General features: G+C 36.0%; 4 protein-coding genes across 4 annotated transcripts; 2 read left to right on the top strand and 2 right to left on the bottom strand.

Moving 5' to 3' along the window:
• The first annotated feature begins 1284 nt into the window (after positions 1 to 1284).
• On the top strand, positions 1285 to 5939 carry LOC143535019 (protein MET1, chloroplastic-like). The gene is made up of 7 exons (XM_077029366.1): positions 1285 to 1940; positions 3000 to 3106; positions 3823 to 3917; positions 4014 to 4090; positions 4175 to 4295; positions 5500 to 5559; positions 5651 to 5939. The coding sequence occupies exons 1-7, from the start codon at positions 1285 to 1287 to the stop codon at positions 5789 to 5791; spliced, it is 1257 nt and encodes a 418-aa protein (XP_076885481.1). The 3' UTR covers positions 5792 to 5939.
• Positions 5940 to 6230: 291 nt separating this feature from the next.
• LOC143535020 (beta-amyrin 28-monooxygenase-like) lies at positions 6231 to 14849 on the bottom strand. Its single transcript, XM_077029367.1, has 5 exons — positions 14545 to 14849; positions 13861 to 14153; positions 7327 to 7683; positions 6914 to 7101; positions 6231 to 6578 (listed from the first exon to the last, which is right to left on the bottom strand). Exons 1-5 carry the CDS (start codon positions 14739 to 14741, stop codon positions 6279 to 6281), a joined length of 1335 nt encoding a protein of 444 aa, XP_076885482.1. The 5' UTR covers positions 14742 to 14849; the 3' UTR covers positions 6231 to 6278.
• A 1937-nt stretch (positions 14850 to 16786) lies between these two features.
• On the top strand, positions 16787 to 19720 carry LOC143535072 (uncharacterized). Its single transcript, XM_077029405.1, has one exon. It carries the CDS (start codon positions 16904 to 16906, stop codon positions 19538 to 19540), a length of 2637 nt encoding a protein of 878 aa, XP_076885520.1. The 5' UTR covers positions 16787 to 16903; the 3' UTR covers positions 19541 to 19720.
• Positions 19721 to 20949: 1229 nt separating this feature from the next.
• LOC143535021 (uncharacterized) lies at positions 20950 to 22818 on the bottom strand. The gene is made up of 2 exons (XM_077029368.1): positions 22046 to 22818; positions 20950 to 21146 (listed from the first exon to the last, which is right to left on the bottom strand). Exons 1-2 carry the CDS (start codon positions 22363 to 22365, stop codon positions 21086 to 21088), a joined length of 381 nt encoding a protein of 126 aa, XP_076885483.1. The 5' UTR covers positions 22366 to 22818; the 3' UTR covers positions 20950 to 21085.
• Positions 22819 to 24180: the final 1362 nt, after the last annotated feature.

Below are 24180 nucleotides of genomic sequence, written 5' to 3' on the forward strand. Positions count from 1 at the left end.
CACGTGGGTTCTTTGCTAGTTTAGACTTTTAGTCCCTAGAGTTCGTGAGTTGATGATTTTAGTGGCTCGTTAAAAGCTTGAATCGAGCTAACATTACCCGAGGCTAAAAGTGTACTTGCAATATGTTTGTTTTTTAAAAGACATTTCATTAAAAAATAAAATGTATGTGTGCCCTTTTATAAGACTTGGACTAATGACTTATGACCTCTTCTTAAGACTTCCAAACACTACTTTAGACTTAAAACAAAATAACATATCGTTCATCTCCTCTAACCTCCAATCCCACTGCCGCCCCACTCTCCTCCACCCGCACAATTGCCGCCTCCCTATCCTATGCCGTCTCTTATCCACCTGCTAGTAACGTAACTGATTATGTTGTTTTGAGATTGATTTGTGTGTTGTAGTTAAAAAAATGTACAATGTTTTTTTCTCAAGACTGCAGAGATTTAGTTCATCTGTTATTTTATATATGTATGTAGATGTGGTTCACAAACTGCATACATTTTAGTTATGAAAAAACAATATGCACCTTAATGTCCCATTGTTTTCTTTAGCCCCTTCCATGAGACGTAGCCTAATAATAATAAGAGCAACCACAAATAGTGGATGAGTAAAAACAAACTAAACATGTCACATCAGATTTTTACTCATTCACTTTCAAACACCAAAAACTCTCATTTCTCTTTCAACACTGCATCCACTTTTAATCACCCCTATATTCCATATTATCACCTACTATATTTTCTTTCTATAAACTAAAATACTTTTATAAGTATCTTATTTTTTCTATTTCATATTACTATTTAAATATTTATAGATGGTTATTAACTTTCAAAAAAGAAAAGTTTAAGATGGTTACCTTTGGTATATAAGATTAGAAATAAATAATGTCTTTACCGTTGAAAGTAAAAATAAACAAACAAATTTATTTTTTAATTCAAAAAAATAACAATTTTAAAGTGAGATTAAAATTTGTTTCAAACTTTAAATGAAAATTAAAAGTTTGTTAGATTAGGCCCATGTTTGTTTTCATTCAATTTTATAAATATATTTTAAACTAAACATCACCTCCAAGAGGTATTTGTTTATTTCAGAATTATGAATAGGCATTTCTCTAGACTTGTGATCCACATATAAGCTGCCAGGTCACATCAGATAACTGAACTCCAACAACCAATAACAACCACTGATAACTCAACGGTAATCTTTCATCATTCCAAACCAGTTCTCCTCCAATGACCACTTTCAACTCCAAATTGTACACACACTTCACCTAAATCAGCCATGTCAACTGCTTCCAACACCTACCCATCTCTCTGTTCTTCACCACCACTACCAAGAACCACCTTAACCAAACAACCCTTCTATTTAACAACTACCTATTTCAAGAATTCCATAAAGCTTCAACCTTTAGCAAATTTAGGCCATTCGGGCTCCCGAAAACACTCGTTCTTGATCGTTCGGGCCCAAAATGGGCCCAAAGGATCGTCGGTAGAGGAAACCTTATCTTTCTCAACTACCCATTTCAAGATTCACAAAAAGCTTCAACCTTTAACAAGTTTAGCTCACTCGGGCTCCAAAAAACACTCGGGCTTGATCGTTCGGGCCCAAAATGGGCCCGAAGGATCGCCAAGTGTTAAAACCTTATCTTTCTCAAATACTCATTTCAAGATTCCCAAAAAGGTTCAACCTTTATTAAGTTTAGGCCATTCGGGCTCCCGAAAACACTCGGGATTGATCGTTCGGGCCGGAAATGGGCCCGAAGAGGCGCAGACAGAGGAAGAGAAGTATGAGGAGTATGAGGTGGAGATTGAGCAGCCTTATGGGTTGAAGTTTGCTAAGGGGAGAGATGGTGGGACCTACATTGATGCAATTGCACCTGGAGGGTCTGCTGATAAGACTAATATGTTTACTGTTGGGGATAAAGTTTTGGCCACAAGGTATATAATGAAATGTTTTAAGTATGCAGGTTTTGATATTTTATGCAGTTGTTTTTATGATTTTTTAATATTTTGTTGATAGTTGACTGGATGTGAAAGTAGGGTTGTAAGTGAACGGTTAGGTAGGAAGTTCGTTTATGTTCGTCTATTTGATAAATAAACGAACATGAACAAATAATTTCGTTAGGTAAGTTTAACGAATGAACACGAACAGAGGCTGCGTTAGTTCATTTCTGTTCGTTTAGATTCGTTCATTCATTCATTTACGTTCGTATGCGTCCGTTAGTATCTGTTAGTGTCCGTTAACAAAATGAATGAACGAACACGAACAAGCTCAATTCCTTAACGAATGAACACGAATACAAATTTCGTTTGGTAAAATTTTCAAGAACTGTCCGCTTGTCTAACAAAAGCTTAACGAATGAACACGACCAATTTCTCGTTCGGTTCCAGCCTACTAGAACCGTTAGATGTGTACAAAACCGTCTTTTTTGCAAAACAGGTTCGGGTTGTAAACCGAACCGGGTTGGTCAACAGGTTATAAAAGTCAGTTCAGATTTTAAACCGGTTTAATAGGAAAAATGTTTGAACCTATCCAACCGATTCGGTTTGGGTTATAAACTGGTTTGGGGCAAAAAAACCGTTTTTTTCAAATCGGGTCGGGTCCAAAATCGGTTTCAGTGAATGCGACTGCGAAATGGTATACGAACTAGCGGGTTGGGCCGGGTCTAAACAGGTGTTGCTCAAACCGGTCCTTTTGGTGAAGTGGGCCCGGTCAGAAACCGGTTTACCGGGCCGAGAGCATTTTTTTGTACATCTCTAGAAACCATTGATTATCTATCATAATGAACCAATTGCAAGGTTAGTCATTATTTGTAACTGAAATGATTGAATGGTAATATAGATATTTTTTATTTTGGTAACTGTGAGAACCCGTTACCAGAAAACTCATGGGACCATAACAATACACAAATGTTGTTCAAGATCTTTTTTTTCTTAGATTTACTTAAGAAAATGAGTGGTTGAAAAAAGTGGTAACCGAATGCTAAAATGTTGCAGTGCGATGTTTGGAACAGAGGTATGGCCTGCAGCCGAATATGGAAGAACAATGTACAACATTCGCCAAAGAATGGGGCCTTTGTACATGAAAATGCAAAAAAGATATGGTTAGTTCACAATTTACTCTTTAGTCTTTACATGTAATGATACTATTAATAAACAAACATGAACAAAATATATATATCTTTTTTCATTTAACTAAATGAGACAAGAACACACATTTTGTTCGGTCATTTATGTTCGTTTATTTACGTCTGTTTATGTTTTAATAAATACATAAGTAGCTATATTTATATAAATATAAACATAAAAGGGGCTCGTTTAAACTATATGCATATGCATACTAGGTTATGTTTGGTCAATTCTGTTCATTTTTGTTCGTTTATGTTTGTTTTATTATGTTCTTTTAAGTTTGTTTTTGTTTGTCCATGTTCGTTTACGTTCGTGAACTATTCGTTTAGTTTTTAAATGAACAAACACGAACATTATCGTTTTCTTAATGATCAAACATGTATACAAAATTTTGTTCGATCATATATTCGTGCTTATGTTCAGTTAAAGTTAAATGAACGAACACGAACATGCCACTGTTCATGTTCATTCGGTTCATTTACTGGCTTAAATTTTTATTCAAGACAACTTATTTCACTCACAATTAACACGATAAACAGTTTTGACGAGTAATCATAAATATTAAACACTCTCAATACAGTTTATTGATGTATCAAAACACCATCTTAAACATTTGTAAACTTTAGTCTTTTTTAAAAAAAGATGCAAACTTTTTTTTTTTTTTTGAATATATGTGATATGGTGTGTGTAGGGAAGAGGGAAGACGCGGGTGAGCTAACTGAAAAGGAGATCATTCGGGCCGAGAGAAATTCAGGAGTTGTTAGCAGTCAAATTAGAGAAATCCAAGTAAGATTTCATGCCCAAAGTTATAATAAAACATGCACATTTTAATGTTTTGTATTTGTTGCTAAAGTTTGTGTTTTATAAATTTCTTTTGTTTAGATGCAAAATTACTTGAGGAAGAAGGAACAGAAGGAAACTCGAGCCCGAGATCTTCGTGAAGGCTTGCAGCTTTACAAGTATATATATATATATAACCTTTGAAACAACACTTTTGAAATGAGTAGTTTTTATATGATTATATTTCTTGATACTTTGTTTAGGAGTGGAAAGTATGATGATGCATTGGAAAAATTCGAGTCGGTTTTGGGGTCAAAACCGGAGGCTGATGAAGCCTCGGTAGCAAGTTACAATGTTGCATGCTGCTATTCTAAGCTTAACCAGGTATGATACTATTAATTACACGTTGGCAGTTCTGACTTATTTACTTATGAATGAGTTGATTCGGGTTATATATTTTCTATATCGGGTCGAACATGAAAATTAAAAAAAAGTTTGGCTTAAATGAAAACAAGTCAAATAGGACGAAAGTTTGCGTAAATAATATACTTTTTGTTAGGGGTGTGCGTGATGCAGTTCGGTGCGTTTAGGCTAACACCCAAACCAAAAACCAAAACTTCGGTTTTTGGATTCAAACCGTTCTGTTTCGCTTTTTTCGGTTTTTTGTTTTGGTTTCGTTTTTTTTTCCATTTGAGCTTGAAAATTTTAGGCCGAAAAAAGTTGGGGAAAAATAATGAATTTTTAAGTATAAATAATTTTTTTAACCATTAACTAGTTGATAATTTACATTTGGTAAAAATATTCTAGTTACATATTTATTTAATTCTTATTAATTATTAAAAAAAATAAAAAATAAAAGTATAAAAATTTAGAAATTCGGTTTGGTTTTTTCGGTTTTTCATTTTCTATATCGGGTCGAACATGAAAATTAAAAAAAAGTTTGGCTTAAATGAAAACAAGTCAGATAGGACGAAAGTTTGCGTAAATAATATACTTTTTGTTAGGGGTGTGCGTGATGCAGTTCGGTGCGTTTAGGCTAACACCCAAACCAAAAACCAAAACTTCGGTTTTTGGATTCAAACCGTTTTGTTTCGCTTTTTTCGGTTTTTTGTTTTGGTTTCGTTTTTTTTTTCCATTTGAGATTGAAAATTTTAGGCCGAAAAAAGTTGGGGAAAAATAATGAATTTTTAAGTATAAATAATTTTGTTAACCGTTAACTAGTTGATAATTTACATTTGGTAAAAATATTCTAGTTACATACTTATTTAATTCTTATTAATTATTAAAAAAAATAAAAAAATAAAAGTATAAAAATTTAGAAATTCGGTTTGGTTTTTTCGGTTTTTCTTTCATGCAAAACCAAAATCGAACCATAAGTTCGGTTTTTACATAAACATAAAACCAAACCGTCAGTTTTTGTTTCAGCTTGGTTTTTTCAGTTTCAGATCGATTTTCTCAGTTTCTTGCACATTAATTGTTTGTTACATTGTAAAATGAAAATGGACAAAACTTGTTTCGGGCCGATCAGAACCAATCTGTATCGACCCGTTAACAAGAAGTTAGCTCATTTTTAATATGCAAATAACAGACACAAGCCGGACTTTCTGCTCTAAAAGATGCTTTGCAAGCAGGATATGAAGATTTCAAGGTACTCGACTACTCGAAAACTGTTATTTTTATTTTTTTAGCAGTTATACGTCGTGTTAACATGCTTTTAACCATTACTAATAACAATGCAGCGAATCCGTACTGACCCTGATCTAGAGAACTTAAGGAAATCTGGAGAGTTTGATCCATTGATTAAACAATTTGACGAGTCATTTATCAACGAGAACGCTTTAAATGCCATTAAATCATTGTTTGGATTCAACAAGAAATAAGAGCATTTTGTGTAAGTGTGAATTTACACGAATCAATCCGTTTTTTGACTCTTTTTTGTTTATAGAATATGTTCATCAATCTTTAATGAAGATGAACAAGTATAATATATTTTTTTCATAATTCTTGAGCATTTATACATAACCATTGTGTGAAACCGATATACATTTGATCAGGGCCGTCTGGGATGGGGAGACAGGGAGGTAGACCGCCTTAGGCCCGATCATCCTAGAGGCCCGAAAATTATAAAAAAAATTATACATTTGTACATTCATATATATAAAAAACTGTATTAGGCCCAATCAAAAGTTTTGTTTAAACAAGGGCCAATAAGTCAGGCCCAAAATCCAAATCATATACGATAATTGATTACTTTACATATATGAGTTATCAAATTTATATTTTACTCAAGGCCCGGATTTATACTCGCCTTCGCCTCATAATTTTTTAGTGATTCACATAGACGGCCCTGTACTTGATAGAAAAGCTTCAAACTTTATGTGGATGGAGTCGAATAGGGAGTCCTTTTACGGGTGTAGCGAAAGGATCGTACTCGATTTTCTCATCCGGAATTAGTAGGTCCCAAGAAAACTTAGTCACAATGTTATGTAGGAACACAAGTATTTGCATACGCGCTAGCTCTTTCCCTAAGCACATCCTGGGCCCGCCTCCAAACGGGACATAGGCGAACGGTGTGGGTCCCGTTCCTTCGAATCTCGAAGGATCAAATTTGGTTACATTTGGGTAGTTATCTTCTTCCTTATGTGTCATGGCTGCACTCCACATTATCTAGCATTCACAACATGAACACACAAAATATTCAAATAAGTTTTAAAAAGTTGTATATTTGTATGCAGGGCCGTCTCGAGAATTGTGAAAAAAATTTGGGACGAAGGAGAAAAAAACTTTGGGCCTTAAATCAGTTGAGTAATTGGGCTTAAACATTAAGAATACATATTTTTTTTTCAAAAATATTTATATATATAATTTAAAAAATAAATCGGGCCTACCGGCCCTGCCTCATAGCTGGCTCTGCTTGTATGGATTAAATGTGGGCTTGGGCCACTTTCAACCCGTTTGGCCCGTTTCATATAAAAACCAAATCGACCCGTAAACTGGTTTACCTTCCATCCTTTGGGGATTGTATAACCCGCGTACTCAAAATCCACGAGGGCCTCCCGAAAAGCTCCAATCACGGGTGGATTTAATCTAAGTACTTCGCATACTACATTCCACGAGTATCTCATCTTCTGTATGTCCTCCCAGTTTAGCGCTTCACCGGGCGCTTTACCCTCCAAAATGCCCATTTGTTCTAATAACATCATATAAAAATTATCATTAATCACTTATATAGATTGAAAAACTTGAAATATATACATATACATATACATATATATATATGTGTGTGTGTGTGTGTAAAATATGAGAGAACTCATGCTTCGTTAAAGAACTAGAGAACTCCATACTACATATATGCAGTATTATATACTGCATATAGTATATGCACACACATGTATGCATGGATAGCAAAAACGACCTTTTAACACGTTTTTGTAAACGTCGGGATGTTCTCCAAGACTCTTCATGAGTAACGTTATGGAGACCGCAGAAGTGTCGTGTGACAAAAGGTCTTCAAAAGATGATGCATTTTGTTGTTTCCTTTGGTTGATGAGCATGATTAGTTGTTTTTTAATAGCATTAGTTGCTTTTTTACCGTAGTAAAACCTTGTCCCTGGGATGTCGATAGGCAACGATCCGATCCCTGTTAGGAAAGTGTTGAATAAAGATCCGAGTTTTGCAACGTGGGTTGGGTCATCGAGGCTTATAAATAGAAGACATGCGAGCTCGAATAAGTATGGTTTCACCGTGTCGAAAACTGTCACCTCACTCCTACCTTCACAACAACAAATCTATGATGTGTTAAGGAACAAATCAAACCAAAATAAATGGAGCATCTAATGACAGTGAACCTATTAGAAAAAAATTATTGGATCCGTCATTGTAAACGGCATAATATGGATATTGGATTATCAAAACACCCAGAGGTGCGCAAAATACCTGGTAACGGACCCGACCCGTAGTTACGACCCGGTACAAGGTTTTTCCCCATACATTTACCTGGAACTGGTTCCACCTTTACCCGGTCAAAATCCGACCCGCCCCTACTCAAAAACCCAGAAAACCCGGTCAAATACCTGGCTATACCCGGAACGATTCCTACCAACCCGGTTTTGAGTTTTGTTGACCATACCCGGAACCAGTTCCTACCCAGTTCCGATTCCTAAAATACCCGGTTTATGCACTTTTAAATACACCTACTGGATTTCTAGAGTCCATTAACAAGCTAAATTGGGCTTGGGCCCGGAAGACGGCCCTTTGGAGTTTGGTTATATAGAAAGGATAAATAAGGGCTTATTTTTAGTGTTGGTTTAAGGTATTCGAAATCTTGAAGACGGCCCTGATGATATATCTTGGACTTTTTGATTAATCCAATGTTAATTAATTCCAGTTTCAAAACCATTCCAGTTTCAAACACTGTTTTAATATTTCTCTCTCGTTCCACCTTCTTCTCTCAAAAACCCTAATAATAATTATGAAGATGTAGTCATGTAGAAGAACAACAACAGTGTTCACTCCTTCTATCCGTCATGTCTGCACTTTCTTCTGTTCAGTTTTTTCGTTTTCTGAAGCGCCCACAAGGTGTTCGATGAAATGCTCGGTGTAAGTTTTTCTATGAGCTTTGGTTCAAAAAGCTTTTGAACCGGCGGGTAGCTCTTGTTTCTATTTTTTTCCTTCCCGTTTTGAGGTGGAGACATTGTCTAAGTGTCTCGGTTGAAGTTGTTCTCAATTCGGTGGTTTCTTTTGGCCATGTCTAATGGTTTTTGGCCTTGCCCCTTTAAGGGGTTCCATTGTTGCCCCGATGGTGTTGTTGGGTCTAAGGGGATCCGAAGGCTTATGCCTCATATTAAAAGTCACCATTTTGGTTCGGATGATAGAAAAGATACTTTGAGGCGTGCTATTGCTGAAGACCCTTATCTTTTTACCTCTGTTTGCGAAGCCCTTAGGTTGTCTGAACAATGGTTGTGTTGGGAATGCATGCGTCTTCATTCCTTCCGTCGGGCGTGTCATCATGAAGATCGGGTTATTCGGTTTATGCCAAGGGAAGGGGATGAGGAGGGTTTTATTGTGGGAGTCCCTAGACCGTGTGTCACAACGGGGGCTTCCTTGTCTGGAGAGGTATGTGTGGATGTTGCTCTCCTTGACCGGGTTTTTTCTCTTCCTATTAAAACTGTTAAGAGCATCCCTTTTAGTTGTCGCATGGCGTTTGCCCAAGCCTTGACCACAGCTTTGGACAACGAGGTGGCTATTCTTGATTCGGTTGATGCATGGATTCGTCTGCTACTTTTACCTCGGTGTACGTTGCGTGTGTTTACGCCAGTCAGGCGCTAGGATAAGAGGTCGGGCAACAGGAAAACCGGTCAATGCCTCAGTATACAACGGGCGCTGGCCCAATGGGGTGACCGTGAGGGGTTTGGTTGTCTATGTTCTTCTGGGGTCGCACCACTTGATAAGAAAACTTTGAAGGCTCTCGAGGATAAACACCCGTGTATGCCTCCCCCTACCATGCCCGCTTTCTTACCAGCAGAGCCTCCCCTTGTAGCAGAGACTGACAGTGTACTGGTGTGCATCAAATCCTTCCCTAAAGGGACATCGTGTGGGAGAGATGGTTTGAGGGCTCAACACCTTTTGGACGCCCTTTGTGGGGAAGGATCTGTGATTGCGGCTAGTCAGCTTAGGGCGACTGCAGCTATGGTTAACTTATGCTTGAAGGGTAGGTGCCCTAGGAGTTTGGCGGGGTTCGTTGCATCTGCTCCTCTTACGCCTTTTCTCAAGCCCGATAATGGGATTAGACCTATTGCAGTGGGTTCAATATGGATGAGAGTAGTCTCCAAGGTGGCTATGAAGGGGGTGGGGAAGGATATGGCCAAATATCTTGGCGACTTTCAGTTTGGGGTCGGGGTTCCAAACGGGGCTGAGGAAGTTCTTCATAGTGCGAATAGGTTTGTAAATGCGCACCACCGAGACGGGTCGTTGGCTATGCTTACCGTCGATTTTTCGAATGCCTTTAACCTTGTGGATAGAACTGCCCTTTTAAATGAGGTAAGGAAAATGTGTCCATCCATCTCTGCTTGGGTTGATTTTTTATAGGGGCAGCCAGCTAGGCTTTATGTGGGAAATGATAATATTTGGTCTTCCACGGGGGTTCAGCAAGGGGATCCCTTAGGGCCTCTTCTGTTTGCCCTTGTTTTACACCCCCTTGTCCACCGGATCAGAGATCGCTGTAAGCTTCTTTTTCACGCCTGGTACCTGGATGATGGGACCCTTATTGGAGATGCTACTCAGGTTGCCAAGGCTTTAGACATCATTAGAGTGAAGGGCCCCTCTTTGGGCCTCCTTCTCAACATCAAAAAAACTGAAGTTTTTTGGCCTACATGTGACGGGGTGAAGACTCAAGAGGGTTTATTTCCGCGGGAGATTGGTAGGCCGGTGCACGGTGTGAAACTTTTGGGTGGTGCTGTCAGTAGAAACGAGGAGTTTATTAGTGGCTTGGCCCTCAAAAGAGCAAAACGTGCGGTTGAGCTGATGGAATGCCTCAAAGGCCTTCGTGACCCTCAAAGTGAACTCCTCCTGCTTCGTTCGTGTATGGGGGTCGCTAAACTACTGTTTGGGCTTAGGACGTGTCAGCCTTCCTATGTCGGAGGAGCCGTCTCTGTTTTTGACACGGGTCCTCGGAAAGCGATCGAGGACATTGTTGTTTGTGGTGGTGCCTTTTTTGGGGACCTCCAATGGAGGTTAGCTTCCCTCCCAACCCGTTTTGGGGGTCTTGGGATCTGCTCGGCTGAGGATGCCTCTTCCTACGCTTTTGTGGCTTCAAGGGCCCAATCTTGGGTTCTTCAAGACCACATCCTACGGGAGTGTGGGGGTGGGTTGTTTGACTTTGATTATAGAGGTGCGTTGGATACCCTGCATAGTTCTCTTCCTGATCTTGATCTTGGCGGTTTCTACTTTAAAGACACCGGCCCTCCTAAAGCCTAGAAAATTTTGGCGAATGCCTTATATGGTGAAATCGTCAAGACAGTTGAAGAGAAATTTGCTTTGTCTCCGCGGCAGCGAGCCGTGTTTGAGTGTTTACGTGCCCCTCACGCTCAGGATTTCCTGTCAGTTGTTCCCATTGAAGATTTAGGGCAATGTATGTCGGCAGTGGAATATCGGGCCATCCTCAAATACCGGTTGATGGTACCCTTTTTCCCGGTGGATGACCCATGTCCCGTATGCCGAAAGGCTTGTTTGGATTCTTTTGGGGAGCATGCAGTCCATTGCAAAGAATTACCAGGCTTTAAATATCGACATGATCTAGTTCGAGATGTGCTTTACGACGTCCTTAAGCGGGCCGGGATCTCGGCAAAAAGGAATCCCCGGTGAACTTCTTAACCGACCCTTTAGATGGGAGATCAACCCTACGATCCGCTGACATTCTTGTTTTTGGATGGGAAAAAGGGAAGCACGCGTGCGTTGATTTGACAGGTGTGTCCCCCCTCGTTGGGCTACGGGACCATGGGTTTGTGGTGGGTCATGCGATAAACAAGGCAGAGGCTGGTAAAGTAGCGAAGCATGAGAAAGCTTGCCTTGAGAATCAGCACGCGTTCGTACCGTTTGCTTTTGACACCTTTGGCGCTCTTGGCCCTGACGCGGTTCAGTTCCTTAAGCGGGTTCAGCAGGTGGTCAGCAGTAACTCCGCCCATGCTAAAGGGAATATTGTGTTTAGTAGGGTAGGGTTTGCTATTCAGAAGGGGGTAGCGGTGCAGCTTGTTGCCCGTCTATCTGCCGTTAGTCTAATTGTCTCGGTGTAAAAGTTACTTGTTTTATTTATAAAAAAAATGTTAATTGTTTAGATAATGCAACTAAAAAAAGCTAGTATTTTTGGCATGTATGTCGTAGGATTCATTAGTATATACCTTTTGTTTATGAAACAATATTAAATTAAAACGAGCTGAGCTTGAGCCTTAACAAGCTTGGGCTTGGCTCGTTGCGTTAACAATACCTTCCCATTGATTTTGAATATGGAGACGAGTTACTACATCCATGGCGCCAGCGTAACGATTAGATAACGCATCAGGACCTACACATGGTAACATCACCTTCCTCAACTATTTCGCTTCATGTCCTCGGCTCGTGTTCAAGCATTTACCGCACAAAGATCCGATCGCTTCAGGCAACCACAACGCCAACAGTTTGTTCTCATTCCCGAATACAAACTTGTTCCCCTCCGGTTTGTAAAAGACAACCACACGGTGACCGAACAACGATGTTTTAAAAACTGGAGGACCACCATACCTAAGGGTGTGCATGAAACCGAAGAAAACTAAAAAAACCATTATAACCGAACCGAAACAAAAACTGATGGATAGATTTTATGTTTTTGCAAAATAATAAACTTTCGGTTTGGTTTTGGTTTTGCGTGTAAATAAAGCCGAAAAGTACGAATCGAACTTATAAATTTTCATTTTTTATTTTGAATTTCAAGTAATTTATAATAATTTAATATATATATATATATATATATATCCAAATATCTCAGCTAAAATGTGTAATAATAAAATAAATTATTAACAAGCAAAATAATTTAGACCTAAATTCATATTTTGCAATTTTTCTTTGGGCCCAAAATTTTAAGCCCAAGTTGCAAAACCGAACCCAAATGGTTTTTAAAAACTTAAAAACCGAATTGGTTACGTTTTAGCCATACCTCTCGATTCTATCTTTAAAGAATTTCTCCGGGGTTCCGTTTCTTTGTGCACGGATGAACTCTAAAGTTTCGCCTAAAACTGGCCACCCAAAGCCTCCAGGTGGGAGATTGTTAGTGGTTACTGGTTTTTTTCGATGGATATGAACGACGAAGCATGTGACGACGAACACAAAGAAAAATGCAAGCAACATGCCAGCCATTGACACCATGAAACTAGCCATGATTTTAACTATTTAAACAAGTTTTTTAACCTATGCAAATTGCCGGAATTGGCATCAAATGTTAAGAAGAAGATGTTGGATACTTAAAATAATACATAGGATTAGATGAGAGGTCAACATCTTGATGTTAGAAGATATATTTAGATAATATTGAATTGTAATGTTTAGTTTAACATATTTAAAACTTGTTACAACATGTTTGACATTTATTAAATAAAGTGGTTAGACGAGTCATGTTCAGGTTGACTGGTTCAATCCGTACATATACATAAAATCCTTTCGAAGGTTGGACGGCTCAATAAGCCTAGATTTCTTTTTTATCGACAATGGTAATAGATGACACCGTTTGCTCCTCACTCGTAACAAGTATAACATCTCGTATTCTCCATACACTGACCACATACCTTACATTACTAAAGACAAAAATATTGTTATTGGGTTTATAGGGATGCATCCCCCCCTTCTTATAACTATTATGCGCAAATTAACACGTAACATGTATAAATAATAATGCAACCTATAAATCGATCACGCTATCAAAGTTAATAATTACACAACCTATATTTGATCCATTCCACTAAGTTAATAGTCCTTTGTATTTAATCAATTTTTTATAAAAGCAATATATATATATATATATATATATATATATATATATTTGTTTTTCATAAAAGTAATTGTCATATCCGGCCAAAATCAAGATTAATCTGACTTAATCGACTTTTTCTGATGAGGTCCTGGCCAAAATCGGCAGTTTTCGACGAGATTCTGGCTAAAATCAGCGGTTTTTTGCGAGATTCCATCTAATTTCCAGCAAAAATGTCTTTGTGTATGTATAAAACTGAAAATTACATAAAAAAATGTGTACGTGTATATATAAAACAGAAAATTATACATTAAAGTCCAATCCAATTAATCTCGATTAGCCCAATTAATCGCTAGTCCCGACCCCACAGTTAATAGAAGATATTATAGTATTTTTACAACACAGTTAATAGTAGATACTAGTAAAGCAATGAATATGCATAATTTAAAATGTTACCTTCCCATTGATTTTGTATATGAACACGAGTTACTACATCCATAACAATATCATAGCGATTCGACAAAGCATCAGGACCAACATATGGTAACATAATCTTCCTCAACCATTTCGCTTCGTATCCACGACTCGTATTCAAGCATTTACCGAACAATGATCTGATCGCTTTCGGCCACCATGACACCACTAGCTTATTCTCGTTTGCAAACAAAAACTTATTCCCCTCCGGCCCACAAAATACGGCCATACGCTCGCCAAGCAAAGATGTTTTGAAAACCAGAGGACTGTCGTACCTAGGGACGTGCATGAAACGGAAGAAAATATATAATTGAACTGAAATAAAACGGATGTATTTGTTTTATGCTTTTGTAAAAACTGAACTTTTGGTTTGATTTCGGTTTTATGGAAAAATAAAACCGAAAAACAGACTTATTTTGAATTTTAAGTAATTTATAATAATTTAATATATATAGTGAAACTCAAATATTTTAGGATAAATGTATAGTAATAAAATAAATTAATAACTACCAACAAAAAAAAATAATCTAGGCCTAAATTCATATATTTTGATTTTTGGGCCAAAGTTTTAAGCCCAATTTGCAAAGTTGAAACCATACTGTTTTTAAAAACTCAAAAATCAGAATTCGGACTTTGTGTCTGTTTTACCCAAAAACCGAACCGTACCTGTCGATTCTCCCTCTTATGAATTTATTCGCGCCTCCATCTTTTCGTGAACGCTGGAAGTCTAAGGTTTCGCCTAAAACTGGCCATCCGAAGCTTCCAGGTGGGAGATTGTTAGCGGTGGTTGGCTTTTTCGGTTGGATTTGAATGAAGAAGTATAAGATGAACAGAAAGAAAAAGGCTAGCAATGTGGTGGCCATTGATAAATGCTATGTACTTCATGGCTTAGCTAATAGCTATTTAAGATGTGAATATTTAAACAAGTTTTAACCATATGTGCATTGGAATCTAATGATGAAAAGAAGAAGAATATTAGATGTTTAGATGAAAGGTCAACATCTTGATCAACAACTTTCAGTTTTGATATGTTAGATAATGGAAACTATTGATTATATCGGTGCGTATTCAGTGCTGGCTACTCGTGTGGCGTCAATTATGTGTCTTGCCTAATACACGTAACCAGCTTCACATGCGAAACCGGCACCAGAATGCGCACAACTAATGTATAAAATTTATTCTTTTAACGTTGTTAAATGTTAATTATTCTTTCAAAAGATAATTGACAATTATTCCATTTTATTTGTTTTGGATAACAAAATTTGAATTAACAGGGTTATTAAACATATAATAATTTTTTTAAAACAAATACTTTTTATTTACGAAAATGATATAAAATAATGAAAACATAAGCAGATGCAATTCTAGGTACATACATGATACATCTTTCACTTTTTGTCAACCTTAAAATGAGAGAAGCTAAACGTTTACTTTGTCACTCTTAACATATATTAAAAAAATGATATATTTATAAATAATTACCTGATAATGTTTATATGTATGAGACAAGCATAGATTTGACTATATACATGTGTTAATCTGAACTAATTACCTGATAATATATACTCATTTACCTATTATATACTCGATCTAATTACCTGATAATATATACTCATTTATCTGTTATATACTCAACATGATTTTTTATTTTTACTTTTTGAAAAAATCAGTGGCAAATTTTTTAATTTATATTTTTGTTCAATAACGAATTTATTGATAATATGATATAAAGAGGCTATTAAAAATATTATATTTTAAAATATTAAAAATATTAAGTACTGTTCTCTTACAAAAAAACAATATGAATATATAATAAGCATATGCAATTTCTAGGTAAATTACATCTTCATTTTTTTTTCAACCTCATTGACTTAAACCATTTACTTTGTCACTCTCAAGATGAAAGATAAATTTAAAAATAAACTATTTTAACTAATAATTATATTCAAATTAGTTGATTCTGTCAAAAATCAAAATACAAACCATGCATGCAAGCAACATCATATAATTCAACTTTCAACTACTTATCCTCGTTATTGCTATCATCTACCTTGAAATAGATTATCTGTAACATATCAAAATTCATATTGCGATGCAAGGATGGTAACAAGACAGGTATGAATAATCATTATTTTACATGTGATCGTAAACTGTGTCACATACCCAACCAATAGCCATAGGGGTATGCGTCCAGTTTTGTCGAAAATTATCTGTTGGGATTCTTGTGTACGTATCTATTGCATATTTAATATAATTTTATTATATAAGAAAATTAGAAATATAAAAGAAAAGTTAGTAAATTAGTGACTATTCAATTTTTTTTAACTAATTGCTCTTCTGCCTATATATTTCACCTCGTGTCTCAAATGAGACTAGAATGCACAAGCTTTTGGTTGTTAGGCGGGCTATTAAACCAAGCTAGTAGTTGTGGCTATTCTATTACTAAGAGCAAGATATAACAAGAACAGTAGAAAATGTTTATATGTATGTGTATTTAAGTAAACGTGTATGTATGTTTCGAGCAATTGTAACGACTATATATATATCATGAAATGGTTCATGCATGTTTGTCGCCGGTGACAACAAGATCAAGTTGGTAAGGTGTCATACCTGAATACCTATCCTGAATGTTTCAGACTCATTACAATTACTAGTGTTATTTTTAATATATATTTATGAAAACTAATAAATATATAAATTTATGCATTTCCCCATAAATTAAAATAAAAGGTTTAATGAGAATTCTTTTGAGTGGAGTACACTTATCTTTGGGTCCACTCAACTCCTATAGTCAAACTAGTTACTTATATTTTGTCACACCCATTGACTTTGACTTTTAAGTCGCTGACCCTTAAATTCCTTCTTCCACCACTAAAACCACCAACTCAAAACTAATCATTCTTTACCACTTGTACATTATGCAACAAAATTAGTACACTCCTTGAGTTTATCAAATACAGAACAACAATTTCAATCTATTTATAAACCACCTTTCACAAACAAATTCAAACCTAAACACACCACAATGACCAACCTCAATTCCATTTCAATCACACCACTCTCAATAATATTATCAATCTTATTAACCCTCAATTCCATTCCAATCCCATCATTTTCTTGCCCAATTCAACAAAAACAAGCCCTACTTCAATTCAAATCCACCCTCACCACCCTTTACAATTCCAATTCCAATTCCGATCCCAGTTCCGACGACTACATCCCATTTCTAGAACTCGACACATGGAATCCCAAAACCGATTGTTGCACGTGGGACCGCGTCAACTGCACCTCAACACAAAACAATACAACCACCATAATCGAACTCTACTTATCCGCGGTGGTCCCCTTATTCGAAAATCCAGTTCCAGTGTTTTCAGATATCCTGACCCCGATTTTCACAATCAGGTCACTTAAACTACTTGATATCTCGATGAACTCTTTATCGGGTGAGGTTCCTGGAGATGGGCTCGAGAACCTCACCCGACTGGTTCATCTCGACATGATGCAAAACAACTTCAACGGCTCCATTCCCGCCAAAATTTTCGGGTTAACAAATTTACGTTATTTGGATATTAGCACTAACTCGCTAGAGGGCGAGTTAGCACCCGAGTTGGGGATTATGCGGAATCTTACGACGCTAATGTTAAGTGTGAACCGGTTACAAGGTTCTATTCCTGATCAACTTTTTCAACTCGAAAATCTTCGGGTTCTTGATTTAAGCAACAATAGTTTCGGTGGCGAGTTAAGTTACAAAGTCGGTAAGTTAACAAATCTTGAAACTTTTAAGTTAAACGAGAATTTCGTAACGGGAAACGTCCCGGAAGAGATCGGGAACTTAATGAAGCTACGTGAGCTTTCGCTCGCCAAGAACCAGTTTTCGGGTGGGATTCCGACAACAATCGCAAATCTCAAGAATCTTGAATCACTTGATTTATCTGAAAATTTGTTTTCTAGTCAAATTCCTGCTAGAGTTGGTGAGCTAGTGAACTTGACTATACTTGATCTTAGCAAGAACCGGTTAACCGGACTGATACCTTCATCGGTGCAAAACTTGACTAAATTAGAAACCTTGAAGCTCAAGAATAATATGCTGACTGGGATAATCCCATCTTGGTTGTTCAAAATCAAGACTTTAAAGAAACTGTTTATTGGTGGTAAAGGTAGCAGCTTGATTTGGAACAATAATACTAATAATAATAATAATATTAACAAAGGGTATTTCAAGATTCTTCCAAGATGCAATCTTGAACAGATATCCATGTCATCATGTGGAATCTTTGGTCAGATTCCTAAATGGATATCAACACAGAAAGCTTTAAACTTTCTTGATTTAAGTAATAATCAGTTACATGGTGAGTTACCAAATTGGCTTGCAGAGATGAATATTGGAAGCATAATATTATCAGACAACAAACTAACCGGTAAACTCCCGCCAAAACTATTCGAATTGTCAAGTTTATCGATTCTTGCATTGTCAAGAAACAATTTTTCCGGTGAGTTACCGGAGAATTTGGGCAGTGCAAGAGGAATTATGATTCTTATGTTGTCTGGGAATAGTTTTACCGGGCAGATTCCGGTTTCGATTTCCAATATTTACCGGCTGCTGCTGTTGGATTTGTCGAGAAACCGCCTTTCGGGCGATAAATTTCCGGTTTTTAAAGATAACTCTCTTCTTGCTTATATTGATTTGTCGTATAACGAGTTTTCGGGTGAGATTCCGACGACTTTTTCTAACGAAACGCAGATTCTTTCGTTGGGTGGGAACTTGTTTTCGGGTGAGTTACCTGGGGATTTGACTAAGTTGGTCAACCTGGAACATCTTGATCTTCATGACAATAATATTACTGGAAATTTCGAATATGTGATACCGCGGATCCCGAGTCTTCAAGTTTTGAACTTGAGACACAATTCCCTTGAAGGGTTTATCCCGAAAACGATATCGAATCTTACTTCGCTTCGGATTCTTGATATTTCCGGGAACAAGTTGACCGGAAAGATCCCGCAGGAGATAGGAAACCTTGCGAGAATGATAGAAACTCCGAACGTGTTACCATCTGTCGACATTTTCAACTTCTTGATCGAGTTTCAAGACTTGATCTTAAACTGGAAGAACTCGTTTCAAGGGTTATCGAGTCGGAATCTTGATATCTACTCTTTCTTGGACTTGTCGGATAACCGAATCTCGGGTGAGATTCCGGGAAGGTTAGGGAATCTCAAAGGACTAAAGCTTCTAAACATTTCGCATAATAAAATCACCGGGAAGATACCGGTGTCTTTCGGGAATTTAAAAGTGATAGAGAGCTTGGATTTATCACACAATGAGATCTCGGGTTCGATTCCTCAATCGTTTTCGAAGCTGAATCAGTTATCGATTCTTGATGTGAGCGATAACAAGCTGACGGGTAAGATTCCTACGGGTGGACAAATGAGCACGATGAACGAGTTGAATTATTATGCGAACAATAGTGGATTATGCGGTATGCAGATTAGAGTAATATGTCCCGAGGATATGCGACCATCAACTGGACAAGAGGTGGATGATGAGGAACTATCGTGGATTTCGTGGGAGGCAACTTTGGTCGGTTTTCCAGTCGGGTTATTTTCGACAATCTTGATCATGGGATACTCACTGAATTTTCTACATCTGTTCAAATTTTGGTAAAAATGTGCAGCAACATGTAAAATATTTAAATATCTAGTCTTTATAGCTCAAGTATGTGTTATGAATACTTATGTGTTGTTCCCAGTTTCTAACTTTAGCAAGAAACAACTAAAATCTTGTAACCCGAATACAAAAAGCAACTAACTTGAATATAAACTCATTATTAGGGGTGCAAACGAGCCGAGCTGCTCACGAGTTACCTGAGATTGACTCGTTAAAAAGCTCGATCGAGTCGATTTTAATCGAGCCCGAGCCTAAAATTAAGTTCATTTAACAAACGAGCCCGCGCTCGCAAGCCTAAACAAGCCTGTCATTTATATAATATTTTAAAATATATATTAATAATTATTAATTGATATATATAATGTTATGACAAAATAAATAAAAAAACTAAATAATATATATTATTTTATATATAAATTATAATTGAAAAAAAATATAAAAATAATTATAAATATATTAAAAGACAATTAATAAATAGTAAACGAGCCGAGCTCGAGCCTGAGAATCTACTCACGAGCTGAGCTCAAGTTTTGAAAATAGAGCTAGAAACGAGCCAAGCTCAAGCTCGAGCTCCGTGTAAGTTAAACGAGCTGAGCTCAAGCCAAGTCATTATGGGACCAAAAACCGAATGCGTGCTCCTCAGTTTCTAAGTTTAGCAAGAAACCGGCTTTGGTTTATGATCTTGAATAAATTCCCATTTCACTCATAAGGGTAATTTAGAAAATCAAGAAAATTTAAGTTACAAAACCTGAATACAAAAAGCAACTAACTTGAATACAAAATTTGTTACGGGAATGAGTCGAGCCGAGCCCGAGTTCAACCAGGCTCGAGCCCGGCTTGTGAGTAATTTTTCAGGCTCAAGCTCGGCTCAGATCCTATTTATTATTTGTTAATACACACACACACACACACATATATAAATTATAAAATTATATACAACAAATATATATTATTTAGTTATTTGTATCATATTTCTATCTATATAACTAATATATATTAAATAAATATTATACAAATAATATTAAACAAGCTTACTTTTAGGCTCAAGCTTGAGCTCGTTTAAGCTCGGCTCGAGCTTTTTCGAGCCGATCTCTAGTAGCTCATGAGCGGCTTGGCTCGTTTACATCCCTAGACCAAGAACCGAATGTGCATTTCCTAGTTTCTAACTTTAGCATAAATTCCCATCGCACTAAAAATGGCGATTCAGAAAATCTAGAAACATACCGCCTTTCCAGAAAACAAAGAAAATCTAGAAACTGTTAATTTTCCTAATCAGAACACAAAAATGAACAAACTTTACTGAAATCTTCATTATGAAACCGAGAACAGAGTGTTTGGAAGCTCGTTAATTACATATATTCTTACATAAGATCGTGGTAAAGGCAGAGGCAGCTTCAAAGAATTACAAAACAAGATCTAAAAATGTAGCTTGGATCTTTGCAGGGCACTCGATATTTATACAAATTTAATAAAGTAAATGTAGTATTGAACTTACAGCCGATATTTTCTTATCCTATTAACATGGAGATTTTGAAAGCAACGTTATTGAATCGCGCAAAAGCAAGCATTGTTATCTTCATCATTATCTGCATCTCTTGTTTCACTGTCATAAAACATGCCAAATAATACAAGAATCAGTTTTCAAACCAGTAACCATTTGATCTTTAATAAGAATCATGACCGATAACAATTTTTCAAACCATTAACCATTTGGTTTGTAAACGGACAGAACGTTTATGAACTGTTCGGCGGGATGTTCATTTATGTTTATTTATTTAGAATCATGACCAATAACAATTTTTCAAACCAATAATCATTTGGTTTGTAAACGGACCAAAAGTTTATGAACTGTTAGGTGGGACGTTCGTTTATGTTTATTTATTTAATTTTTTTTTTTTGGTAGAAGAATTTACATATTATTAATGACAATTACCATTTGGTTTCTTCAATGTGCACTTTTTTTTTTTCATTTAATATGTAATTAAAACGAACATGAACACACGTTTTGTTTGTTCATTTATGCTCATTAAATTTTAATAAGTACCCAACACGATATATTTATATGAATATAAACACAAAACAGGCTCGTTTAAATTATATTTACTTGATTATTTTTTTGTTGTAAAAAAATAAATCATCGTGATGTATTAGAATTGCTCGTTTGTATTCGTTTATGTTTGTTCAATTATCTTCGTTAAAGTTTGTTTGTTTAGGTTCGTTTACGTCTATGAACTGTCCGCTTAGGTTTTAAACAAACATGAACAAAGTAACTAGTTGGTTTATATGTTCGTGTTCGATTAAAGTTAAACGTAAGAGCATATACATGTGACATGCCCAAGTTCGTGTCCATTCGAGTCGTTTACAGGCCTATTTTTTGTTCAACAATTTCTCAAACTATCCTACTACTAAAGTTAATACTAGAATCTAAAGATTTCTAATTCATGATGATCAAAGGCAATAAATATATAATACAAATTTTTACATGAATTTATAAAAGCTAACCTGAACTCAAACTCTCTGATATCAACAAGCTCTTTGCCTAAATCATCCACCCACTGCACTTTCTTTCTATCAGTTTTCGATCTCGACTGCGAATCGCCTTTATTCTTCATACAACTTCTAAGAACAACAATCTCAACTTGTGACTCTTGTTTTCCATCTTCTAAAATCTCATTATCCTTAACCTCTTCAACAACATGATTTTGATCACATGGATCAGTTACAACTGACAACTCAGGGGCATTATGGGAATTTTCCAATTTCAAAGGACCAGAATTGCAAAAACATATGAATGAAGAACAGTGGATCTTAATACTCTTCATTAACTTTTTACTAACCCATTAATCAAAAAACCATAAAAATCACAACTTGGATCTTAAATCACTAAAACAATTAAGGGTTTTGAAAATCTTGAAATCAAGATTCATAAAAAGGTGAAAAAAAAAACTCAACTTTTCACTAACCCATTAATCAAGAAACCATAAAAATCCAAACTTGGATCTTAAATCACTAAAATAATTAAGGGTTTTGAAAATCTTGAAAATCAAGATTCAAGATTTATACAAAAGGTGTAATCTTGGGAGAAAATAAAGATGACCCAGATGAATTCAAGGCAAATAATAACTGGGTTTATTGTTAAAAGCATAGAAATTTAAAATGACTCAAGATTCTTTGCAAAAGAAACAAGTTTTGATGCAAAGAATGAAGAAAAGAAGAAAAAGAATACCTACTAAACAAGACTTTGTTTTTAGAACAAGAATTTATTATCCACAAATCTTTGTGTATAAAAGACAAGACAGTGTTTTGTAATCTTTATCATCTTCTCATCAATGAAAGAGAAAGAAGCATTCTTGAAGAATCTTGGTTCTTGATTGACCATTTTGCCCTCACTCATGCAGTTAGTTAGAGAATAATAGGAATAGTTAAAAACACAGTCTTTTTTACTATGCAGTAAATATTTCAAACAAGAATTTAGGGGTCTTAACGAGCCAAGCTCGGCTCGTTTTGACTTACGTGAGCTCGGGTTCGGTTTGTTTTGAGCTATTTTTTAAAGCTTGAGCTTAGCTCGTGAATTTTATATGTGTGTTAATTACTTTTTTACGTTTTGAGAAAAACCTTAAACGAGCCTAAGCTCGACTCAAGATCGTGTAGTAGCTTAAATGAGCCAAAGTTCAGCTTGAACTCGACCGCGAAGTGTGAAATTAATACACAAGGTTTGTTAAGGTTTGACAAGTTTAAACGAGCTTCCTATACAAAGCTCAAGCTTCAGCTCAATAACTAAATTATATGAGGATCGGGCTCGGCTCGAGCTCGAGCTCGAAAAACTCTATTCATTTCAAACTTTTATTCGGTGCGATTTCAAATAACTCGTAAGCGATTTGACTCGTTTGACACAAAGTAATAGTTCCAACTGCCAACTGCCATGACCCAAATAAAACATAATATACTCATTCTAAAATTAAATATTGTCCATGAATGAATAACAGACAAACTGAAAACAAATGAAAAGGGATGATGATTGTCGTGAGCTGTCAAATAAATTATATAAAACTAGTCAAAAAGTTTGGAAAAGGGTACTAAGAAAAAGCCATAAAGTTGTTAGTTTCATTTTCATATGCAGAATCCAATCTTTATCACATACTATAATCTTTATTAATTGTTTTTAAGTTACAATATACAGTATAGTGTCAAACTTCCACATGTATTAACTGTCATGAATGACTGTTTTTTTAATACTGTTTTTTTTAAATATTGTTTTTGCTCTTTTCATGGGGTTTTTGCCTTTTTGCTAAAGAAACTTTTCACTATTGATAAAAGCTATAAATGTGTTCTATTGGCTTCATATGAAATCATTCCTTTTTGTAATATTACAAAATTATTCTTTTTTTTCTTTTAAACTTTGTAAAATTACAAAATTATTCTTTTTTTTCTTTTAAACTTATTCACTAGTTTATATTATTCTTTTAACTTGATGGGATTAGTCCCACCCTATAAGCAATTTTTTGTAATTAATATAGCTATATGACATCTTTGATTTCTTATTTGTTTAAATCATTGGAGGACCGTGAGAAGGGTCTCTTTTCACGGGATAGTGCTTATTACTTGCTGGCGATCCTGGAAATCTAGAAACAAGAGTT

The sequence above is a fragment of the Bidens hawaiensis genome, unplaced genomic scaffold, assembly GCF_021521415.1.
Source record: "Bidens hawaiensis isolate Kalapana, Puna unplaced genomic scaffold, B.hawaiensis_p1.1 tig00010384_1, whole genome shotgun sequence".
Lineage (NCBI taxonomy): Eukaryota > Viridiplantae > Streptophyta > Magnoliopsida > Asterales > Asteraceae > Bidens > Bidens hawaiensis.